The sequence below is a fragment of the Microtus oregoni genome, unplaced genomic scaffold (genome assembly GCF_018167655.1).
Source record: "Microtus oregoni isolate MIOR12 unplaced genomic scaffold, Mior012 000017F_ref0000208, whole genome shotgun sequence".
NCBI classification, from domain to species: Eukaryota; Metazoa; Chordata; class Mammalia; order Rodentia; family Cricetidae; genus Microtus; species Microtus oregoni.
Window position 1 is genome coordinate 3,527,424 of NW_024543076.1, and position 22,304 is coordinate 3,549,727.

Here is a 22,304-nt window from a genome sequence, read left to right on the forward strand (position 1 = left end):
AAATTGATGAAGAAATGCATGATTTGGTTTTTATCTTCTCCCCTACCCTAAGTTTTCTCATGCACATTTGCTTACAACTAACTTTTTCATTTAAATACATTGTATTGTAATTCCAGCACTCAGAAAGTTGAAGCAGGAGGTTTAACCCAATTCAAGCCCAGCCTAGACTACAATAGTTGTTCAGGGCTAGCCTCTATCTCAAAACAACAACAAAACCCTCATATATGTGTATATGTATATATATATGTGCATATGTATGTATGCATGTATGTATATATATGTACACACACACATATATACATATTTTTTTATATATAAAAGTTTTTTGGGGGGGGCTACAGAGATGGCTCAGTGGTTAAGAGCATTGGCAGCTCTTCTAGAGGTCCTGAGTTCAATTCCCAGCAACCACATAATGGCTCATAGTCATCTATAATGGGATCTGATGCCTTCTTCTGTCATGCAGGTATATATGCAGATAGAGTATCATATGTATAAAATAAAAAAGTTTTTCATTTCCATATTAAGTACCAGATCTCATTATAGATGGTTGTAAAACTAGCCGGGTGGCGGGACGCAGCCCGCTACTCCTACTACATCTGTGACTTCAAGGCCAGCTTGATCTACATAGTTAAATATCAGGGCAACCAAGATTACTGTGAGAGACAAAATAAATACACAAACAAATTTCTCTGGAAGAATGAAGACCACAGTTAAATGAGAACTATATGTAATATCCCTCATCCTAGCAGCCCTGGCATTTGAGTTAAAATTTTTATATGTAATTCTAGGATCACCATTTTCTATTTAAAATTCTACCTCCAGAATCAATAAAACTACTTCTTAAATCCTGAAAGTTCAGTTTGGTAAAACTGAGCTACAAAACAGAGAGGCATAGACAGTATTTGGGAGTGAGGAGAAAGCTTAAAGAATAGCGCAAAAAAGAAAAAGGTGCCATGAATAAGCTTCAGCTGAAGTTTCTATTCTCATTAGCTTTCTTCCAGACTCATGTATGCATCCACTGCTAAAACGCCAGCCAACTACTATGAGGAAACACTGCAGAGATTCTAGAACCAGGTATAATTAGGAAGAAGCACTCTCTGCCTGGCATGGTGGCGTACACCTTTAATCCCAGCACTCAGGAGGCAGAGGCAGGTAGATCTCTTTGAGTTCGAGGCCAGTCTGGTATACAAGAGCTGGTTCCAGGCCAGGCACCAAAGTTACAGAGAAACCGTGTCTCAAAAAAAAAAAAAAAAAAAAAAAAAAGACAAGCATTCTCATCAATGAACTAGAACAAGTTTTACTTGCTCAGTAACTGTGTTCCCAGGCTTCTCGGCATATTCGAGGTCTTTCCTCCTTGAAAAATTTGTTTCGTAATTTCCATTTCCTAACATTCTATGCTAATATGGCCCTTCAGCTTAAGTCCACATTCCTCTGAAATACTTCTATTCTTTACCCAGCAGTCTTGAATCATGTGGCTCCTGCAATTTTTTTCCCCTGATCTTGATCCAGGTGTCACTTTTTCAGGGTAGCCTAGCTCAACAGACTTTAAGCCTTTATCTCAATTTGTAGTATACCTACAGAATCTCATATCCAATAGAACTAATAGAGCCTCGGCTCAATAAAAGTGTCATTAGCTAGCTTTACTCATTGCTGTTATCCATGCATTCGCAACCTATCAAGTATTCCAGGAGCATCGGGTTAATGGGGGATTGAGTGAATGAACGCATTAACTAACCAGAGACTAGTAACTCGGAGGCCCGATGTGCTAAGAATGCTATTAATATGTCATCTTAAGGTGAAACCATGAACAGTGTCTTTCCTCTGATTGGCGTTGAACTTGTCCACGCACAAGATAAAGTATTAAATAAACCTCGGAGAGTTTTGGAATTGTCCTATAGTTTAAAGTGAACCAGTTAAAAAAAAAGTTGGAGCCGGGCAGTGGTGGCGCACGCCTTTAATCCCAGCACTCGGGAGGCAGAGGCAGGCGGATCTCTGTGAGTTCGAGACCAGCCTGGTCTACAAGAGCTAGTTCCAGGACAGGCTCCAAAACCACAGAGAAACCCTGTCTCGAAAAACCAAAAAAAAAAAAAGTTGGGTACTCTTAACCCAAGGATGTAGTCTATGCCACAAATAGCACCAAACACAGAGAAACGTATTTCTGCAGTGTCTTAGTATCTTTCTAGAGTTTTCGAATGCCTGCTCATGGCAGGATTTGGCACAAGGTCTAAAGATTCTGAAGGCTTCTTACCTTGAACACTTTTAACACAAGCTCGGCTCAGAGAAAGGCCAGTTGAGGATAACAGCGGAACGGTGGGCATTTAAAGTGTATTTACTGAGTGCCTATGGTGCACCAGGCATTTCTCCTTGTGGAGCGGCTCTGACAGACCAGCAACGAGCCTCCAGGACCCCCAAGGGCGGCACTGGGCCAGCCAATATCAAAAGGCCAGGGCGGGGCTCACAGGTGACAAACTACGTGCTCCCGCAGGTAGCAGGGACACGAAGGCCGACGGCCGCCGCAAGCCGCCCTGAGCGGAGGGAGGCAGCTGCGGCTCAGGCACTTACCCGTCGGGCGAATACTCGAGGTTGAAGACAGCCCCGTGGGTGCGGGTGCTAAGGTACACGGAGTCCGCGGGGTGGATGGAACCATACAGGTTCGTCATCGTGCGGAAGTTGTCCCGCGCCGGGTCCACGAACAGCCCGCGGCCGAGGCTCCGCTCCCTCAGCCACCCGAACAGTCGGGCGCCAGGGCCGCCCAGGCCCGAGCCGAGGCCCTGCCGGCTCCGGTGGCCGGCCCTGCAGTCTGGCCTCGAGCGCCTGCGCGGCGAGGACGACGGTGACAGCTCGGCCTGCGCTGCAGCGGCCGACAGCTCCAGAGCTCCGGGGGCCGCGAGCTCTCCCGCACGCTCAGCCGACGACAGCGCGGGGCCGCCCGGGAGGCGAGGGCTCCGGGCTGCGGGCGGGGGAGGGGCCGCGTCAGCTCCCTGCTGCTGCTGGGGCGCCGGCCGCAGAGCTGGAGAGGGCGGTCTGGAAGCTGCCGCCGGCCCTCCGAGAGGCGGCGGCTCCTCAGCTCCAGCCGCCCCATCCCCGCCCGGGCTGTGGGGCCCGAAGGGAAACATGACCAACACCCCCGCCCCCTATTCCGGGCCGCTGTCCCGCCGCCCGACAACTCAGCGCTCCCGCTCTAGCCGCCACTTCCGGGTGCCGCGTCCTAAATCCGCCGGCTGGGAAACCCGCGTCACCGCTAGGCTGCCCTCCGTCGGGGGACCGAAAAGCAGGGACACCGCCGAGTCGGGAGCGCCCCTGCCCAGGAGGACTGTGAGGTCAGGAGCGACTAGCCCTCTGTGAGCAAGGTCGGTCGCACAGGACCAGCTACAAGCAGCTGAGTCGGCCCACAGCTGTCAGGGAGCACGACTGGCTGTGTGCCTGACCAGTCCGACTAGACTGGGTCGGATTACCTACTGCTGTCCTTACGAGATTGGGCGGGGTGAGGGGGGTGGGTACATTACTGTATTATTGTAGGTCACACGGTAAGTCTCCTGGCACACTGCCTACTCAGCCTACAAGTCTAAAGATTCAAGAACATTGGCACTAGACTGTACAGTGCCTAGAATAAAGGACTCTATATCGGTGCCTTAAATATCTGCTCAAACCCGCCTTCTCCTCCCTGCTCATACTGCATCTGCTGAGCACTGCACGAAGGGCCTTTCTCACTGCTGCAGCTGAGTACAAATAACCTGTTTTGGGGAAAGCGTTAACAAGGAATGGGGGGGGGGTTGTGCAAGGAACCTTAGTTCTCAAAAAGGAGAGCTTGAGGGAAAAGGAAAGGCAGATACAAGAACTGACAAATTTTCTAGGTCTTGTTAAAGGCAGCATTGTAGGAAGTTCACATTTGGTACTGTAATGGTAAACCTGGTGGATGATCTAGCCTGTGAGGATAGACCTGGAAGACGTCTGGAGGGAGGTAATTAGTGGCTGAACCGTCAGCAGAAAATCAGTAAGTCTTCATTTAGTTTGTATTGGCTCCAGATAATCAGATTTCACAGTTCAGGGATTCAACATGAAAAACATACCAAAGTCCCAAAGCCATTTAAGAGCTGTTCACGGAGGGTATGGTTCAGCGGTGGAGCGCTTGCCAAGCATGTGTGAAACCCTGACTTTAAACCCCTAGTACTGCAGAGAAGACAAAACAAGTGTTCACTGATAAAAATTCAAGACAAGTGGCAACACAGAGAATAAGTAATTTGGTAATGCCTTGTTTTTAAACGTTTGTATTTAATATGTGAGCACTCAATTATTCCAAATATTTTTTTACTAAAACCTAAAATAAGAGCATATTACACATGACTAAGATTCTATAACATCAAGAGGGGCGGGAGTGGGAACTGGGATAGTTATGTAAAATGAGAAAAGATTGTTTTAAAAATTAAATTTAATAGTTAAAAAAAGATTCTGTAACATCAGTAAAAAAACTGAGAAGGCACTGAAAATAGAACTAAATTTAGCTGCACCTGTTCCTGTGGGCCCCATATTAAGAGTCTAATCGCACAGCCATGTTAATAAGGAGCAGACGTCAGATCAGTCTATATCGACCAATTTCTAGGTAATACCTTTTGGAAAGCTAAAAGATTTTCAACTTTAGCCAAAATTCAATTAGATGTCTACTCATATTTAAAGCATCATGGGAATTCCTTTGCCATACAGTTCTTTTGGATCACAATGGAAGCAAATAATCAACAAAGGCTTTCTGAACTGTGTCCCCAAGTCTCAAGTGTCACATGCCCCTGGACACTCAAGGACTTCATCAGGCAGGTGGGGAACAATTTTTTTTTCTCTAACCAATAACTAGGTGTTTTGTATTTATTTTTAATTGCTATCCAATGGGTGTCTTCTAATGCAACCTAACTGAAATGATAAATACTGGCCTTTCCTGTCAGGCTTTTATCCTTTCGGAGCAGTAAGTTTGTTCTCTGTCTGTTTAGCATCCGTGTCTCTGCCCAGTGAATAGTACCCCTTGTTAGGAATGATGTCGATAAAGTGAACAAGGCGGTTGGCCATAGCGTAGAAAGCTGTGATGGTAGCTATGTCCCAGGCATCTTCTCTACTGAAGCCATGCATTTCCAGCTTTTTGAAATGGTCATCTGTTATGTCGTCAGCTTGGGAAACGGCAAGTGCAAACTCTATCATTGCTTTTTCTCGAGCAGGGAGGTCAGACTTTCTCCAGTTTATACAGACCTGCAATGAAACGCACAATCAGAATCTTAGTCCAGTACAACACAGCTAATAAAATCCAAGATCAAGTGGAATCAATGAGGGAAATCCCTCAAGGTTATTCTAGAATAAAGGGAGCAAAGTTAGGGCAGGACAAGAAATATCTTGGTCAAGCCTACTGGAATATAAACTTGGAAATCAAGTTCAAAACCATGCCTACCAAGAAGTGTTTTTGCGGGACTAGAAAGACACCTCCATGGTTAGGAGTACATGCTCTTGCAGAGGAGCTAGATTCAGTTCACAATCATCTGTATGTCCAGTTTCAGGGAACCTGACACCCTCTTCTGACCTCTGACAGCACCAGGCATGCACATATGGTACACATACATGCAAGCAAAGTGCACACACACATACACACACCCCAAATAAATATTCTTAAAAGTCTTTTTGTTTGTTCTAGCTTCAAAACCCTCTTTATTTTCAGGCTGGAAAAATGGCTCAATAGCATTTAGTGCTCTTTCCCAGGACCCAGGTTCAGTGTCCAGCACCCACATGCTGGCTCACATCTGCAGTAACCCCAGTTCCAGGGGATCCAACACCCTCTGCTAGCCTCCAAAGATACCTACATGCGTATAGTGCACAGAAACTTATGCAGGCTTGCACACATACCCATAACTTTAAAAAAGAAAAAAGCTTCCCCCCCCCCCACTGGACATAGTGGCAATGCTTTCTACTCAAAGCTGAGATAAGAGGATTATTAATTCATTTTAGTAAAAGTCTAGGCAAAAAAACTAAAAAAAAAAAAAAACCAACAACACACACACACACAAGACAGTGTCTCTTGAAAAAAACCAAACAAATCCTCTCTTTTCCTCTAAACATTTGTAGCTTAAAAACTCAGAGTCAAAACCAGAAACCTCACACTTGAAAAGCTTGCCTTCCAGATGAGAGCAGTAGAGCTCACAGGCTACCCTGCTGTCCCCAGTGATGCCCAATCAAGACACAATATTTGTGATATTAATAGTTTCTACTTATCCAAGTATGGTGGCTCATGCTGAGGCAAGAGATTCCCTGAGAGGTTACTCTGTGAACTCCGAGCCGTCCTGAGCTACAGCACAAGAGACTGCCTCACAAAGCTAAATTCAAAAACAAAACCAAGAAGACCCTCACATTTTAGCCATGGGAGCGTTAAGAATGAGCTTGACATTTCAAATTTATTGTCTCATTATCCGAGCAGTAGTATTTTTATTATCCCCACTTCATTAAGAGGAAACTGCAGCTCTGAGAAGCAAAGTAACTTCCCTAAGGTCATATGGCCACGTCATGGCAGAGCTGGGGTCAGGTTCCAAGTGCATGAGGTCCCACAGACTCACATTTTCTCTGCTGGAGTAAAATACTGGAAACCTCTAAAACTAAAGACACTTGACCAACTTAGCAACCACAGTATGACAACTTGCTTCATGGCAACCAGGAGGCAATACCTGACAAAGCCTGGGTGAGCAAGGACCGGCTGACTGGAGGGGGCACTCTGTAGGACAAACGGGCCGACATGGAAGTTACCTGTAGGCTAGTCATACAATCTCCACCCAGGCCAGGTCAGGAGAGAAGACCATAGGGACAGAGAGACTGATGAATCTCCACTTGAGAATAATTCAGAGAAAATGTTTTAGTTCCCCAGCTCCAAAACCAAGGGATTTCATTGTAGAAATTAGAACCAGGGAAGCTTTGTGGCAAATCCTCATTGGTTGTCTCTATCCTCAGCCATTTTCTGAATAATTAGGATCACCTGTGATGGCCAAAAGCCTGATTTGAGATGAACCAAGGGCAGAGTAAGGCACTTACTGGGGAAACAGGACTATTTCACCATCAATCTTGGTGATAAGAGAGGACAGAGCCCATTCCAGAAAGATAGGCAGATTGGCCCAAAGCCCAGGGCCAGCGCTAAAAAAATAATAATAAATAAAAGAAAAGCTAATACTCTGACTTGGTCCCTGTTGTAATAATCAGTGAATGTACCATTCGGCACTGGGAAACGAAAGCAGTGCAGCGTAGCACCAAAGAGCAGCTTTGCAGTAAGACTCAGCTTACAGTTGGATGTTCCATGCCAGGGCACCCTCTGAACTGAGAGTGTGGAACACTTAAAGACTCCCTTGGAGAAAAGTATTGAATATAGGCCAAGTAACCAGTACTTTGGATAAAGTCTGGAGGTTCAGTTACTCCCTTCCTCCACCATGACATGTATACCGAACAAAGCAGGGTACTAGTGGTGGGAACTCACATAGTGGGAAGAACTTGAGGTGTATGCCCCACACCTTACAAGGACATGGGCTCTGCCCTCTCTCCAGGTACAGAGAGGCCCTAACACTGACACAGGAGAGGTAGGCACCAACCTGGTCAGAGAGTCCTGGGTTCTTTGAGTAGACCCTGTACATGGCGCTGTGGACAACAACGCTGTATAGGCACTTGTCACCCAGGCTGGTCACTACGATGATGAGTTCCTTGTCAGCTTTGCTGAGCCGACCTGGAGAGGAAAAGGAAAGGAGACCCATCTAGAGAGCCCAAACAGCAGCTTAGAAAGAACCCATCTGGCCTAAGCATGTTTATCAACAGCTCTGCCCACAACCTACTCATCGACCCTCACCTGCATACTCATTCTCATTTCTTGTTATCTTTTGTCACTTGACTCTTCCTAAAGTCACCTTGTTCTTCTATTGTCTGTTTCTCCTCTCAAGAGTATTTGTGAAACTACCAGTAAGGTCCTATTGCTGAAGACAACACCTATATATCTCATTGAACACGGAGAGATTGTGCTGTTGTCTAGCTAAAGCTTTCGATCCTACTATCCAGTATTCATAGTACCAGAGGAGAAAGGTGACCACAGCCCAATCTGCAATGGGGACCTATCTGCAGAATGCTCAGGTGCAATAGTGGCACCAAGGTTGTGGGAGTGACCAACAGCTATGATAGGATTTAAGGTCCACTCTGTGAGATGGAACCATGCCTGGCACTGCTCAGGGAGCCAAGGACCAGAGACCAGGTAGGAAACGCACATACTATTGTTCTGCTAAAGGAATGGACAATAAAATGAGTCCTGACGGACAGTCTGCTGTGCCTGTGGATCAGCGTCTCAGGCAGCCATCATCACAGAAGCTTCCTCTTGCCTAGATGAGAACTAATAGAGACCACAACTGGACAATATGCAGAGAGTGAGAGACTTTGAAATACTCAGTCCTAAGTGGATATAGTCATCAAACCCCTTCCCTCAGGGCTCACGGAGCTATGTGGAAAAGGAGGCAGAAAGATAAGAGTTAGTAGGGATTGAGGACACCAAGGAAACAGTGCCTTTTTAGACACAGCAGAACTGATAGGCGTATGAACTTACAGAGACCATGGCAGCATGCACAGGGCCTTACAAGTCTGTACCAGGTAAGGTCCCAGTGCTGACGGGGGAAGTGAACATGAGCCCTGTCCTTAACCCGGAAGCTATCTCCAATTGTCAATCACTTGCAAAGGAAAAAACACAGAGAAACCCTGTCTTGAAAAATCAAGGAAAAAAATATTATTATTACTTAATTTAAGTTCTTTTTTGTTTTTTGTTGGTATTTTTTTTTCGAGATAGAGTTTCTCTGTAGCTTAGGAAGCTGTCCTGGAACTGGCTGTTGTAGACCAGGCTGGCCTCGAACTCACAGAGATCCACCTGCCTTTGCCTCCCGAGTGCTGGGATTAAAGGTGTGTGCCATCACCGCCCGGCTAAATTCTACAACTATAGTCATAAAGCTGCATTCAGACATTAGCTTCAAAATCTAAATATGCCACTGAATGTGGTAGTGTATGATTGTAATCGTAGCACTTGGCAAGCTGAGGTACCAGGAATGCCGTGAATTCAAGACCAGCTACAGCCGGGCGGTGGTGGTGCAGGCCTTTAATCCCAGAACTCTGGAGGCAGAGGCAGGTGGATCTCTGTGAATTCGAGACCAGCCTGGTCTACAAGAGCTAGTTCCAGGACAGGCTCCAAAACCACAGAGAAACCCTGTCTCGAAAAACCAAAAAAAAAACCAAAAAAAAAAAAAAAAAAAAAAGACCAGCTACATAATAAGTCTACATAATGAGTCCCGGGCCAGCTAAGACTATATAATCAGGCACACATATTTATTCTCATTCTCTCTCTCTCATCCCCCCCCCACTACCACTACTAATAAAACAAGAATCCAGAGATATAACAAAAGCTGAGCTGCTTGCTGATGTAGTAACTGAGGACTCTAGAAATACTAAGGCAGGAGCCAAGTATATGGACTTTATCCAAGAATGTGTTAGTTCGCCTTTTCATTTACCTGTTTCTTTATTATAGATGGCATTGTAGTAAGCAAAGAAAGCTCTGAATTCCAAAGGCCGGTAAGACAACACTTTAAATACATTTGGTAAAAATCCTGTCTGCAGGAAAGGAAAAAGACAGAGTCACACAAAATTAAAACTAGGATCAGAATAAGTAACAGTAATGAGGTACGGCTGTGTTAAATACAGTCTTGGGACAGCCTCTCCTATGCATCCCTTCACATTTCAGGGTATAACTGTTACTTCTAAAGTGCATACAATAATTTTGGCAATTAACATCCTGAAATAGAGATATTGATACACCCTATCATTTAGGTTCTCCAGGTTAGGTCTAATAAATTCCCAGCTACTAAAAACTACTAGCAGAGCTCACCACACAGACGCTACAGAGCTGCCAGACTCCTGCATGTATATACTGCTGTTCCTTGTTTCCATAGAATCTTAAAGCACTGAATCTACCTTGGCTATTATGGTCAAAAGTCTTAAAAAATCAGATTGTGTAATTATTGATTTATATAGAAGATATCACATGGATATATAGAGATACATTATTTTGATTCAGCTTTATTAAAATATGCTTCCACAAAATTGTTAAGGAATTAGTTTAAGCAATGCAGTTGATTTAATACTGTGGATTTTACAATGTTACTCTACAAATGGAAAAACACATTATTTAAAGTGGAATAAAAACTAAATTCAATCAAAGAGCAATTCATGAATGTACAAAGAGCTATATGGATAAACATATACACATACAAGTCCAGTAATGGTAGATTGCTGAGATGAATACAGCATCTTTATTCAACTGGCCTCATAAAAGGCACCACTGAAAACAATGATGTGCTGGGCAATAGTGGCGCATGCCTTTAATCCCAGTACCAGGAAACAGAGGCAGGCAGATCTCTGTGAGTTCAAGACCAGTCTGGTCTACAGAGTGGGTTCCAGGACAGCCAGGATTGTTTCACACAGAGAAACATTGTCTCTAAAACAAACAACAAAAAAGAATGTTTTTGACCTAGAACATATTCAAGACAACAATTTCATTAAAGAAATTTACATGGATATTTTTTACAAAGAAAATGGGGAAGTACAAAACATCAACATATTAATAATAACTAACTTTGTATAATAGAATCAGATTGTTGTTTCACTTTTCTGCTTGATTTTAGAGGAAAAAGCAAGATACCTATCCCTTAAGCAGTTAGCATATATCCTCACTGAGATATATTGGTTATATATCTGCACTATACTATAGTGCTATACAGAACTACGGAGTGCAGCTCAGTCACAGTGAGCAGAGCACTAAGGGACAGAGTAAAGACGCAGAAGCCAAGAGGAAGAACGTATGGTCTAAGGTACCTGGACCCAGGAAGGGTCCACCCACAGTGGTGAGCTTAGACAGACTGTGACAAGCTGTACTGGCAATCACAGAGGCCTATATAGGGCTCCCCACTGGCAATGACCCCTGCAGCAAGGTGTATCTCACCTTTCTTTCCATCTCCTCCATGAGCTCTACGATGTCAAAGGGCAGGTCCTTCTTATAGGGAATAGGGTAACGACCAATGGGTTTGGAATTTTCTTCTTTCTCATCTTTGAAAGGGTAAGAATTCAGGGTCATCACAGGCAACTTTTTCCCAACTTTACTTGTCAAAAGGTGAAGAAGAGACTAAAAGAAAACAAAGACAAGTTCAGATTTCCTTCCCAGCCAGCCACTCTGTATCTGGTCCTAAAGGAGAGAGAACACACAGTTCCAGCTCCTGTGTCACTTCCCACTGGTTAGAAGTCACTGCCTTCTAGCAGTGACTCCTAGGACTGTAACAAGGATTCTGGGCCCAACATGCAACAATGCTCAATTAATCAGTAATGTTTGACGGAGGGAGGGAATATGGTCTCATGGAATTGATACTTGCAAGGCCAGTTCAGGGCTTGGACAGGGGATACAGCTTCTATTTAGCATCTACAAGGTCCTGGGTTAGCATTTTACAAGGTCCTGGGTGGGAGACAAGAGAAAACCAAAACAGGAAAGTTCATGTGAGGGGCTACCCAAAGCAGTAAGGAAATGGAAGTGTGTTAAGTGGTTGCCAGGATACCTCTCACAACAGTACTCGCTACCAACCAAGCATCAGGATTTCACATGCACTTTCTAGCATTCTTAAAATCGTTCATCTTACCAATATGAAGATTAATGATCAGAAAGGGTACAATGATCACACAGAGATAACTGCATCTGTATTCAAATCCAGAACTGTCAGATTCTAGAGTCTATATTCTTCCTGCTATATGGTCCTGTCTCTTAAAAACTTATTCAGCAAGGGCTGGAGAGAGGACTCATTGCTTAAGAGCACCGGCTGCTCTTAACCCAGGTTTGATTCCTGCCACCTGTATGGTGGTTTACAATCATCTGTAACTCCAGTCCCAGGAGATCTGACACCATCTTCTGGCCTCCTTGGACATTATACACATGCAGTGCACAAACATACATGCAGACAAAACACCTAGACACATAAAATAAAAATCTTTTATTGGTGATCTTTTGTTGGTGTTTTAACAAATAAAGTCTAGTCTACAAAGAGAGTTCCTAGACAGCCAGAGTTACACAGAGAAACCCTGTCTCAAAACAAAACAAAACAAAGGATTAGGAGGTATGATTTCGTTGGAAATCCTTGGGGTGAGCTTGATATTGCTACTACAGTTTGGATCTGGAATATCCATAAAAGGCAGTGCTAAAGGATTTGCCTGGTGGCTACCCTCTGGTATGACTAGAAGATGATAGAACCTTTACGAGATATAGCCTAGTGGGAAAAAAGTTAGGACAGTGAAGGTGTGCCCTTAAGACTAGATGACATAATAGTAAGCATTTATTCATGTGCTTATTGGCTATCCATATATCTGCTTTGAAAAAAAAATGTTTATTTGGATCACACGTCCACTTACATTTTTAAAAAAGATTTTTTATTTATGTGTAGTTGTGTGTCAACATGTGTGTGTGTGAACACGTGTTTGTGTGCATGCCCATGGAGGTCAGAAGAGTATGCTCACAACTGCCACTAGACATAGGTGCTAGGATCTAAACGCTGGTCCTCTGCAAAAGTAGTACATATTCTTACCTGCTGAGCCATCTATGCAGCCCCTACATTAGTTTATTTATCAGGACTAGGAGGTAGGCATGCCATAGTGCACATGTGGAGGACAACTATTTGTAGAGCTGATTTTCTTCTTCCACAACACGGGTCCCGGTGATGGAATCGTCAGGCTTGGCAGCAAGCACCATCTTCACCTGAGCCATCTCTCAAGTCTTCTTGCCCACTTTCAAATTGGAAGAATTGTCTTTTTATTGAAATGTAAACTTTAAGAAGTAGTTTCCTTTATCAGATGAGTTAAAATTATTGTTTTAGTTTTGTTTTCTGTTTCTTTCTTTTTTTCTTTTCTTTTTTTTTCCAAGACAGAATTTCTCCTTGTGAGGCCCTGGCTGTCCTGAAACTTGCTCTGTAGATCAGGCTGGCTTTGAACTCAGAGATCTGCCTGCCTCTGCCTCCGTAGTGCTGGGATGAAAGGCGTGCACCAACACTGCCTGGTTGATTTAACATTTTTATTAATGTACATTATGTATGTAAAATAATGGGTTTCATCATGACATTTTTATATCATGACATCATGTCTCCTATTTCACATGTTTTCCGTGTCACCTGTGACAAAGCCGACTTTTTCCCCTTTGAGTGGCTGTGGTTGTGGTGATTTCCTATTTGGGAATCTACTGTCAGATTATCTACTCTCAGATTGTTATCATGTCTATTAAGAGTTTTAATTTAGTTCCGACATTAAGGTCTTTGATCTACTGAGAGAGTTTTTGTATGTCTTTTGAAACAAGGGTTCAACTTCATTCATTTACATGTATTAGGTGTCCTAACATCTGCTGGAAAGTATCATTTTTTTTCTCTACTGAATTGTTTTGGCATCTTTGTTAAAAATCAGCTGGACCTCAGGCCAGGTGTGGTTGTACACACCATTTATCCTACCTAGCACCTCGGAGGCAGAGCAGGAGGATTTCAGAGTTTGAAGCCACCTAATCGACATAGTAAGTTCCAGGCAATACAAGAATACACAGCAAGAACTTCTCTCAAACAAGCAAACAAATAAGTCAATCCTAAGCATAAGGCATAAGGGCTTCTTTTCTTTTCTTTTTTTGAAACATGGTCTATGTAGCCCAGGCTGATTTCAAACTCACAATCCTCATGCCTCAATTTTCTGAATGTTATGATTATACATGATACTGGCTTTCTCAGATTCTCTCTCTCTCTCTCTCTCTCTCTCTCTCTCTCTGTTATTTTTTTGAAACAGGGTTTCTCTCTGTAGCCCTGGCTGTCCTAGGACTCACTCTGTAGACCAGGCTGGCCTAGAACCTGCTTCTGCCTACCGAATACTGGGATTAAAGGCTGAGCCACCACCACCGCCCGCTACATTTCTTTCCTGCAAATTGGTCTGCTCATGCAGCAGCTCTGTCTTTCTCTGCCTTTCATTATGGCGATGTACCATTACTGCTAGCTCTGGGACCACCAGGTAGGAGCTGCGCTCACCACTTTAAGTCTGAGAAGGAGTGTGCAGCACATAAACCCTTTTTATCTGAGTAATACCTAAATCTGCCATGCAGCGCACTGCATGGCCTGGAAATATCTCTGTGTATGGTGGTGGGAAACCATCATGCTCTCCTGCCTGTGAACTCCTAGCAGACCTGATTCTGCTGCCTGCCCAGGCAGGGCCATGGCATGGTCTCAGCTACTTTCCTACCTATCCTCAGTGGGCACAAAAGCATCCATACCTGAAGTGGGTGGCAGGCATCGGCCCCAAATGCTTCAGACTGCGTTATGGTGTGGGAAGTCCTTCTGTATATGTGTTGCTTTTATTAGTTAATGAATAATAACTGTGATAGTGCAGAATAGAGCTAGGCAGGGAAACTAAACTGAATGCTGGGAGAAAGTAGGCAGAGTCAGTGAGAAGCCATGGAGTCACCTGCAGGAGACAGACATGCCAGAACCTTGTCAGTAAGCCACCGCCACGTGGCAATACACAGATTAATAGAAATGGGTTAATTTAAGATGAAAGAGCTAGCTAGAAATATGCTCAAGATATTGGGTAAATAGTATTGCAAATAATATAGTTTCTGAGTGATTATGTCAGGTCTGAGCTTCCGGGAACAAATGAACAGCCTCCCCCAACATGCTCCAATAATCCATGTCTAGTCACTCTGCCAAGCTCCCTGGTCTTCATTAGCAAGGTCCTGTTGGTGCAACTCCAAAGCACAATTCCTCCACTCTCACTGGTGTTCTTCATGGTTGAATTGCTACTCTGGGTTCTTTCAATTTTCCCATGAATTTGAAAAGTAATTTCTCAGTTTCTGCAGTGAAACCAGTGGGGATTTTGATGTTTTATAGGTTCCTCAGCTTTGAACTCCTAAGTCTGCAACTGCCTCTTAGGTTCTAGATCAAACCGTTAGATCTCAATGCCTTTCAGCCATCTAGAAAACAGGCTCTCGAGTTTACACTAGCATTTACAGGTTTAAGGGGTAAAAAGTTCACTTTATCTCAGTGTTTGAGAGGATGCAGTCCATCATCCTCATGGAAGGGAAACCCCGGCAGTTGGTGGCTCCATGGTAGCCGGAATGCGTCCCTAGGGCTCTGCATCTTGGCTGGAGCAGCTCAGCTGGCAGCTTGATCTGTTTCATTTGCTCTTCCACATTTCATTCCCTTGGATGCTGCTTTCCCTGGAGTCATTTCCAAACTCACTTATGGCTCACTTCTTTCCTTTTTTCTAGACAAGGCCTCATATAGCCCAGACTCACTTGGAAATCGCTATGCTGGGATGTTTACTTCAAGTGTACAAAGATGCGACTTGTTTCCTTATATTGTTCTTGCATCTTGCCCCCTCATTGAGCTTGTTATGCTTTATTTTATGGAATACTTAGGATCTTCTATATGCTAGACCATGTCACCTACATAATACATGTATCTTTGCTTCTATTGATAATTTTTATTACCTTTTCTTTCAGAATTGCCCTTGGTAGAATTTCTATTCTAATGTTAAACAGAACACGAAGAGCAGACTTCCTTGGAATCTGTCAAACGGTATACATGTATCCACTGAGTTGTGTATTAATTCTTTGTGTTTGGTATATTTCATCAAGGAAATCATATGGGCCTAGCTTTCATTGCTGTTACTGATAATCCTGTGAGATCTTACACTATTATTTATCACTGTGCTGCCTCTGTTCCAAATCCACCTGCACCAAGTGCTCCGATAAAATAGATCTAGACATTTAAAACATTTTCCTTTGCTATTATGACAATAAGCTTAGTATAAAGAAAGCCCTTGCAGATATATGAGCCTGTGGGTCATTCGCATTCAAACCACCACAGTCATGTGTGATTTTAGAGTCTTGCTACTTCTTGCTATCCTCTTTGAAGCTCAGCTTTTTCCTAACAAAAGGACACAAATGGGTGGCATGTGTCATACATGCTCATGCTATAAAATGAGAATATAAACTAGAAAGATACATCCTTGTTTTAGAAATGCAAATGGCAGGCCTGTGAATCCCACGCCTTGAATCCCAGCACACATGAGACAGAGGCAGGTGGATCTCTCTGAGTTTGAAGCCAGTCTGGTCAAAGGAAGAAACAAATGCAAATGCAAATCTGTTGAAAACCAGAAAAATCATGTAATTGGGGTATTTGATATTAGTTCTGTATTGTAGTACATGAGAACCCAACTTGAATGTCACTCCAAAAGAGAATCTATTAATAGCTGATAACACAAGTTCAGATTTGGGGGATGAAAATAGAGAAGCCATATGATATTTTATGGAATTGCAAACACATTTAATGTTTCTGTAAGCCTTATATTTGAGAAGTTATGATTTTTGTGATTAAAAATCTATGTAGATTAATAATCCTATACATTATGAAGTTGTATTGCTCTTATTGTTAATAAAAAGCTGATTGGCAAATAGCTAGGCAGAATTTTCAGGGCAGAGAGAATGTTGAGAGAAGGGCAGAGGAGTCACTAGCTAGAAGGATGGAAAGGAAGCAGGACACACAAGAGAAGTAAAAGCCAAGAGCCTTGGAGTATCTCATAGATTAATAGAAATGGGTTAATTTAAGTTGTAAGAGCTAGTTAGTAATAAGCCTGAGCTAGCGGCCAAGCATTTATAATAATAAGCTTCTGTGTGCTTATTTGGAAGCAACTGCTGGGACACAGAAAAACTCCACCTACACAGCAACTAATCTCTTTTGTGATGTGATAATTCTGGGCAATTATAGATTAAATCCTGTACTTGAAATAAAGATATTAATAATACCTTCATGAGCTTTTTAGGCTATTGTTGTAGACTTTATTTTTAATTTTTAGAAACCAGTAAACTTAAAACATTAAATGTCCATTTTAAAAGTTACCTCTTGGACACATATCTTGCCCCAACCCCTTCCTCCCTGTACTAGGAAAGGAGGCACAGAGGATCCCTTTATCAGGTTGTTCCTGACAACATAGTGTTTGCTAGGCATTTTCCCATGGAGTCAATGAATTCTCCAAAGACAGAGACCAGGACTCATCTTGTCTGCCTTACTCAAATAACCTGCTCAGAACAAATCTTCACACAATTATTATGTCGCAAACCCAGGACAAACAGCTGAAGGACCTTTTTAATATTATCAAAGCTGGACCTGGCTGCCAGGTTCTCCCAGCATCCCTCAGTCCTATCTGTCTCAGAGTATGATGGCATACCCTGCCCTCTACCCTGAACTGTCCAGCCCAGAAGCTTGCCTGCCCTTCCCCAGAAGCTCTTCCCTATATAACCCAGACATTTCGGTCACCAGTCTCGTTGGACCTTTGGCCTTCTGGCAACTGCACCTGGTTCCCCTCCCACCTCCCCTTCCCTTTCCCCTCCGCCTGCTCAGTTAGGTCCTGTCCATTCTGGAGTCTCCCAGATGTCCCTCCCTCTATGTTCTCCCACATATCTGTAATAAATGTTCTCCTCCATCATAGCTAAGAGCAGTCATGTCCTTTGTTTTCAATTTTTTTCCCCATTCAATAGTATCTGAGAGGAGAGAGAAATGTGGGGGTGGGGAAGGGAAAGCCTGATCTCATTAAGGCAGGAAAGAGAGTTAGGAAATAAAGGGGTGTCAGAAAGGCGAGCCTCTTATCCACTTGGTTATATCCTTTCTCCAGACGACACCAAAGAATCGTGAGCATAACTGACCTGACCACCTATAAAAAGAACTCTACTGTTTGAGAGTTATCACAAGTGAAATTGTTAACAACGGCTGATGGGCTGAAGGGATGGCTTTGCAGTAAAAAGTGCTTGCAGTCCTTGCAAAGACCTGAGTCGGATTCTCAGCACCCACTCTGGTCAGTTTACAACCTGCTGTAACTCGAGCTCCAACGGATCCAGATGCCCCGTTCTGGTCTCCACGGGTACTTGCATCCACATACGTGTACAGACATAAACATACACATTAAAAATTTAAAAAGCAATTAAGAGATTGCTAATGAACAATTGTTTAAGTTCAATCTCTTGTGGCCTATGTATAAGTAAGTGTAGTTTTGATTAATGTTTATCCCTAATACTTCTCCAGCCACAATCTGTAGTCTATGTCTTTAAAAGTATCTTCTGTGAAGGCAGAAAAAGGAATATGCCAGCACATACTTTTTCTAACATCTAAACTTAAGTAAGATAAATATTAAGTGGCTTCAACCCCAAATCGATTATACTATTCTCATTCACAGTCTCACTTGACTCTTTCCAAGTCCTTTCTTTCTGCTTCATTTAATAAACTTACTTTATGTCACTCTGACTTTCCTGAAATTCTTTTCTGTGGTACTATAACAGATACGGGTGAGGCCCCTAGGGGATCAGAGGGGGGGGGGGATATGCTGTAATTCCTTTGACTTCAGATATTACAAGTAAGCAAGGAAAAGAAATCAGAAGTTCCATCATTCCAGCTCTGGCCACCGCACCTGATCGATAACCCGAGTTCTACCCATGGAACTAATGTGGTAGGAGAGAAATGGCCACCGCAAGGAGTCCTCTGACATCCACGAGTGTGCATCCTCCACCCCATACACATCAATGTAAAAAAAACAAACCAAAAATTTTTAAAGAGAGAGAGACTTCTAAGTCTGGAAAACTTGGTTTGAAGTCCAACCTTTCTGGATGGTAATACTCGGCAGGCTGAGCAGAAATGAAGGCCTGTGGTACTCGAACACCAATATGGCCTCGACTAGAAATTCTCAACACAAAATTAGACAAGTCCACTCAGGCAATTCAGGGGAAAGTCACACGCGCCAGATGGAGAACGAGACACCCACGTGGCCTGCACTATCTTCTAGTGTCCTCATTATTCCCCCGATGGCCACAGCCATTTACGCCACCATTTAAAGGGACTGTCACCCCACCCGACTTCAGGCCGTCCCTCGCTCCGCTGTTTTGAGTCAGGTGGCTTCAGTCCGGGCTCCCCAGGCCCGTGGGAGCGCTAACACTCACCGGCTGCCGCAGGACCCCGAGGAGTCGAAGCACAGACATGGCGGTGCACACTTGTAGTGGGTTTCCCGGCTCGAGGCCTTCTGGGCATGTCCGGTGGGCGGGCCCCCAAGGCCCGCCCTTTCCGGCCTTGAGCTTTGGGTCTCCGATGACTTACCCTCCGTGGTTTTTTCAATCCATCCAGGAGTTTGACGAGTGCTACGTTTCCCCCACCCCCATAATAGTTCACCCCGTATGGCTCTTGAGCTTGGTTTCTTAGGTTTCAGAATACCTATGGGGCCCAAGCCTTTTGGAGAACTAGGTTGTAGAGGAAGAAAGAAGCACAATTTCCCACTGCCACCTCCCCCCTCCCGTAAGACTGTCCACCCCCGTAAGAGAGACTAAGCAACTGAGAACAGTCTAGAAGTCTTGATCGGGTTCATTTTCTCTGCCAGTTAAAGAATTAGGAGGCAGACGAGCCCAGCTGGGCGGTGGTGGCGCACGCCTTTAATCCCAGCACTTGGGAGGCAGAGGCAGGCGGATCTCTGTGAGTTCGAGACCAGCCTGGCCTACAAGAGCTACTTCCAGGACAGGCTCCAAAACCACAGAGAAACCCTGTCTCGAAAAACCAAAAAAAAAAAAAAAAAAAAAAAAAAAAATAGAAGGCAGGCGAAATCTGGAAACTTAACAGTTGGTAGCAGAAACATCGCGAACACGGAAGACAGAATCGGCGATTACGGTATGGAAAGGTGTACACAGGATAAGGAACACATGCGAACAGACACACAGAGAAAGACCGCGCTATGAACTAGAGCGCGCGGAGGGGTTTGCACTCTGAGAGTCTAAAAATCCAATCTCTTCCGGAGGACTGGAGGTTTCAAAGGTCTCGTCTTCCTCCCCTGATTTAGGGTTGGTCAGTTTGAAGAAAGCTTGGATGGTTGATCGGTCCAGAACTGTTGTATGGCACGTTCTGAGCAGGCCTTGAGCTTGTTCAACCAGGGAGCTGCTGGTGGGAGACAGAAGTGTGGGGGTCCCCGCGAGCTCTGCTCCCAGCAGAGAAAGATCCGCCTGAAGGAAATTCAGTTCAGGCTGCCTTATCTGGCATCCATTCAAACTTCCGGAATCTGACCCTGCGCAGTTTATTTTATATTTTATTTACATATTTAAACAGTAAAACTTTTGAAAAAGGTTTACTGCTGACAGTGATCATGACAACCCTGAAGGTATGACCACACTGAAACTCCCCTGCAAAGCATTTGGCTTTGGCAAAGCACCTGCTGCCTCTTCGGTAAGAGTGGGTTCTGCTGACTGAGAAACAGTGCTCAGGCTGAGGGGGATTCGAGTGACAGCAGGCTCCACAGAACGGTAAAATCACCAGTTATTAAACCATAGCCACTTCTGCCTTTCCAGGGAACAGGTGTCAACTTCTTCTGTTGAAGAAAAAAAAAAGTCTGTGTGTTTGACAATTCTGATTTCTCCAGCGCTGTAAGCACATGACCCTCATGCCCTCTACACAAAAGCCCCCATAACCTATGTTGTAAGCTGCCAGGCTTGTATCAAGTTAGGAGGGTGAAGAAGACGGCCCTTTAGACAATTCACCACTTGTTATCTAGCCGTGACCCACAGTGTCCATCTACCAGGGAGTCTCAATAGGACTACGTAACTATCGGACTGTGGCACAAGTTGACTTCAGTTGGCTCTACTACACCCACGGATTAAATGGCTTGTCAGTGTCTTGCCAAATCTGGAGGAAGTGTGATGCTAGGAGTCAGTGCATAGATCTCTGTGTTCTCTCTCTGCCTTCTTGAGAGTCACCCAGGAGTTGCTTCGCTCTCCTCTGTTTATTAAGTCTGTATTTATTAATTCAGTTTGATTTGGCTTAATACCTCAGTGGAGGAACCCAATAACCAGGGCTCCAATGCTTATCACAAAGCTGTAGAATGGAATCAAATACTCACTAAATATATCAACTGAGAGAAATGCATAACCCCAAAGCCATAAGTTCCTGCATTGTGGGTTTGGAATTTAACAGTTGCTCCTCTGTCTATTAGTGAAGGAACTCTGGCCAACTCCTGACGAGCATGGCTGGCAGGCTTTGTCTCCCCCCCCCCCATTCCTTCTACCTTGCTTTAAAAAAATGGTTAGATCACATCCCTAAAAGTAGCCCCCAAGGTCTATTCCCTTATTTGGCCACTTCCTCCTTCTGAGGCTGTCTACCAAGGTACAGCTATCGAAATATTAAAATTTAGAGATCAAAAGCTCCCTTTGGTTCACATGCCTAACCAAAATATACCACCGCATCCTAGCCCATTCTAACACAGACAGACCTCCCTTTTCCCGCTCCTTAACAACTACATCTGCAAGGTCGTTTGTTCCTATTTTTCTGCCTGAGTCAGAAAGCAGCCACTTTAGCTTTTCTTCCCCATTAACAAAGGATCTGTGAAATTGATGTTTGAGTGTGGTCTGTGTGGGGCCCAGGCCACACAGCTGCTATGGCAGGCTTGATAGAGACAGCTAAAGAGTGGGCGTGAATTTCTAGGTTTACTGATCGGCAGCACTGGGTTCCAGAAAAAGCCATAAGCTGACACTACCCAGGGAGGGCCCCCCACCCCAGCCTCTCCTTCAATTAGTGTGCTCCAAAAGAAGCAGGGGCAAAAATTGTTCTTAGTTACTGGTTTTCCTAAGCCTTGTAGAGATAACTCAAGTAGGTGAAAAGGTATTGTTCAACCTACATCACATGGAGCCCCCCCCCACAAGACCACCACAGAGCTGGTATCCCATCCAGACACACTGGGGTTTATCGATTATAAATTGGCTAACTCATACTATAATCTGACACACCAACACAGTGGATGGGGGATAATGCCTCCAGGTAAAGGGCTTTTAAAGGGAAAACCCACAAGCAAGATGACTCAAGCCTTCACGTTTTGGGATTGGGTAAAAGTATCCTGTTATGGTAAAAATAAAATGCTGCAGTTCCCCGAGTGGCCTGTGGGCCATGAGGACCAGCAGATCCCATGCTGGGAGCCACATGCAGGTGAGAGACAAAGACACGCCATGCAGAGAAAGTAGGTATTTATTTAGTGGGTTATGGAGGTGAAAGGGAAAGGGGGAAGAGAGAAGAACAGAGAGAGGGGCAGAAAAATAGATGAGAGAGAGAAAGAGAAACAGAGAGGGAAGGGGAGAGGTGGGGAGAAGGGAGTGAGGCAGAAGCTGCCTCTTTGGGAGAGAGACAGAAAAGGAAGGTACTCAGGCTGGA

At 44.2% G+C, this 22,304-nt stretch overlaps 2 protein-coding genes across 2 annotated transcripts in view; both read right to left on the minus strand.

The window, feature by feature from the left end:
• The window catches only part of Dcaf10 (DDB1 and CUL4 associated factor 10), a 40,017-nt gene extending 36,824 nt beyond the window's left edge, over window positions 1-3,193 (minus strand). Inside the window, exon 1 of the mRNA XM_041667559.1 lies at window positions 2,563-3,193. Within this exon, the coding sequence (XP_041523493.1) occupies window positions 2,563-3,116 (554 nt within the window). The 5' untranslated portion in view covers window positions 3,117-3,193. The remainder of the gene's footprint in view (window positions 1-2,562) is intronic.
• A 1,745-nt stretch (window positions 3,194-4,938) lies between these two features.
• On the minus strand, window positions 4,939-19,157 carry LOC121458232. The gene is made up of 5 exons (XM_041667336.1): window positions 19,070-19,157; window positions 11,027-11,130; window positions 9,540-9,639; window positions 7,599-7,729; window positions 4,939-5,232 (listed from the first exon to the last, which is right to left on the minus strand). Exons 1-5 carry the CDS (start codon window positions 19,155-19,157, stop codon window positions 4,939-4,941), a joined length of 717 nt encoding a protein of 238 aa, XP_041523270.1.
• Window positions 19,158-22,304: the final 3,147 nt, after the last annotated feature.

What these genes read in the sequence shown, in the direction of transcription:
- LOC121458232 (XM_041667336.1), bottom strand. Translation starts at nt 19,157, where the DNA reads ATGCCCAGAAGGCCTCGAGCCGGGAAACCCACTACAAGTGTGCACCGC. An exon ending in TCGGGGTCCTGCGGCAGCCG is followed by an intron (nt 11,131 to 19,069) that starts GTGAGTGTTAGC and finishes ACCCTTTCAAAG; the next exon opens with ATGAGAAAGAAGAAAATTCC. An exon ending in TGGAGGAGATGGAAAGAAAG is followed by an intron (nt 9,640 to 11,026) that starts GTGAGATACACC and finishes CCTTTCCTGCAG; the next exon opens with ACAGGATTTTTACCAAATGT.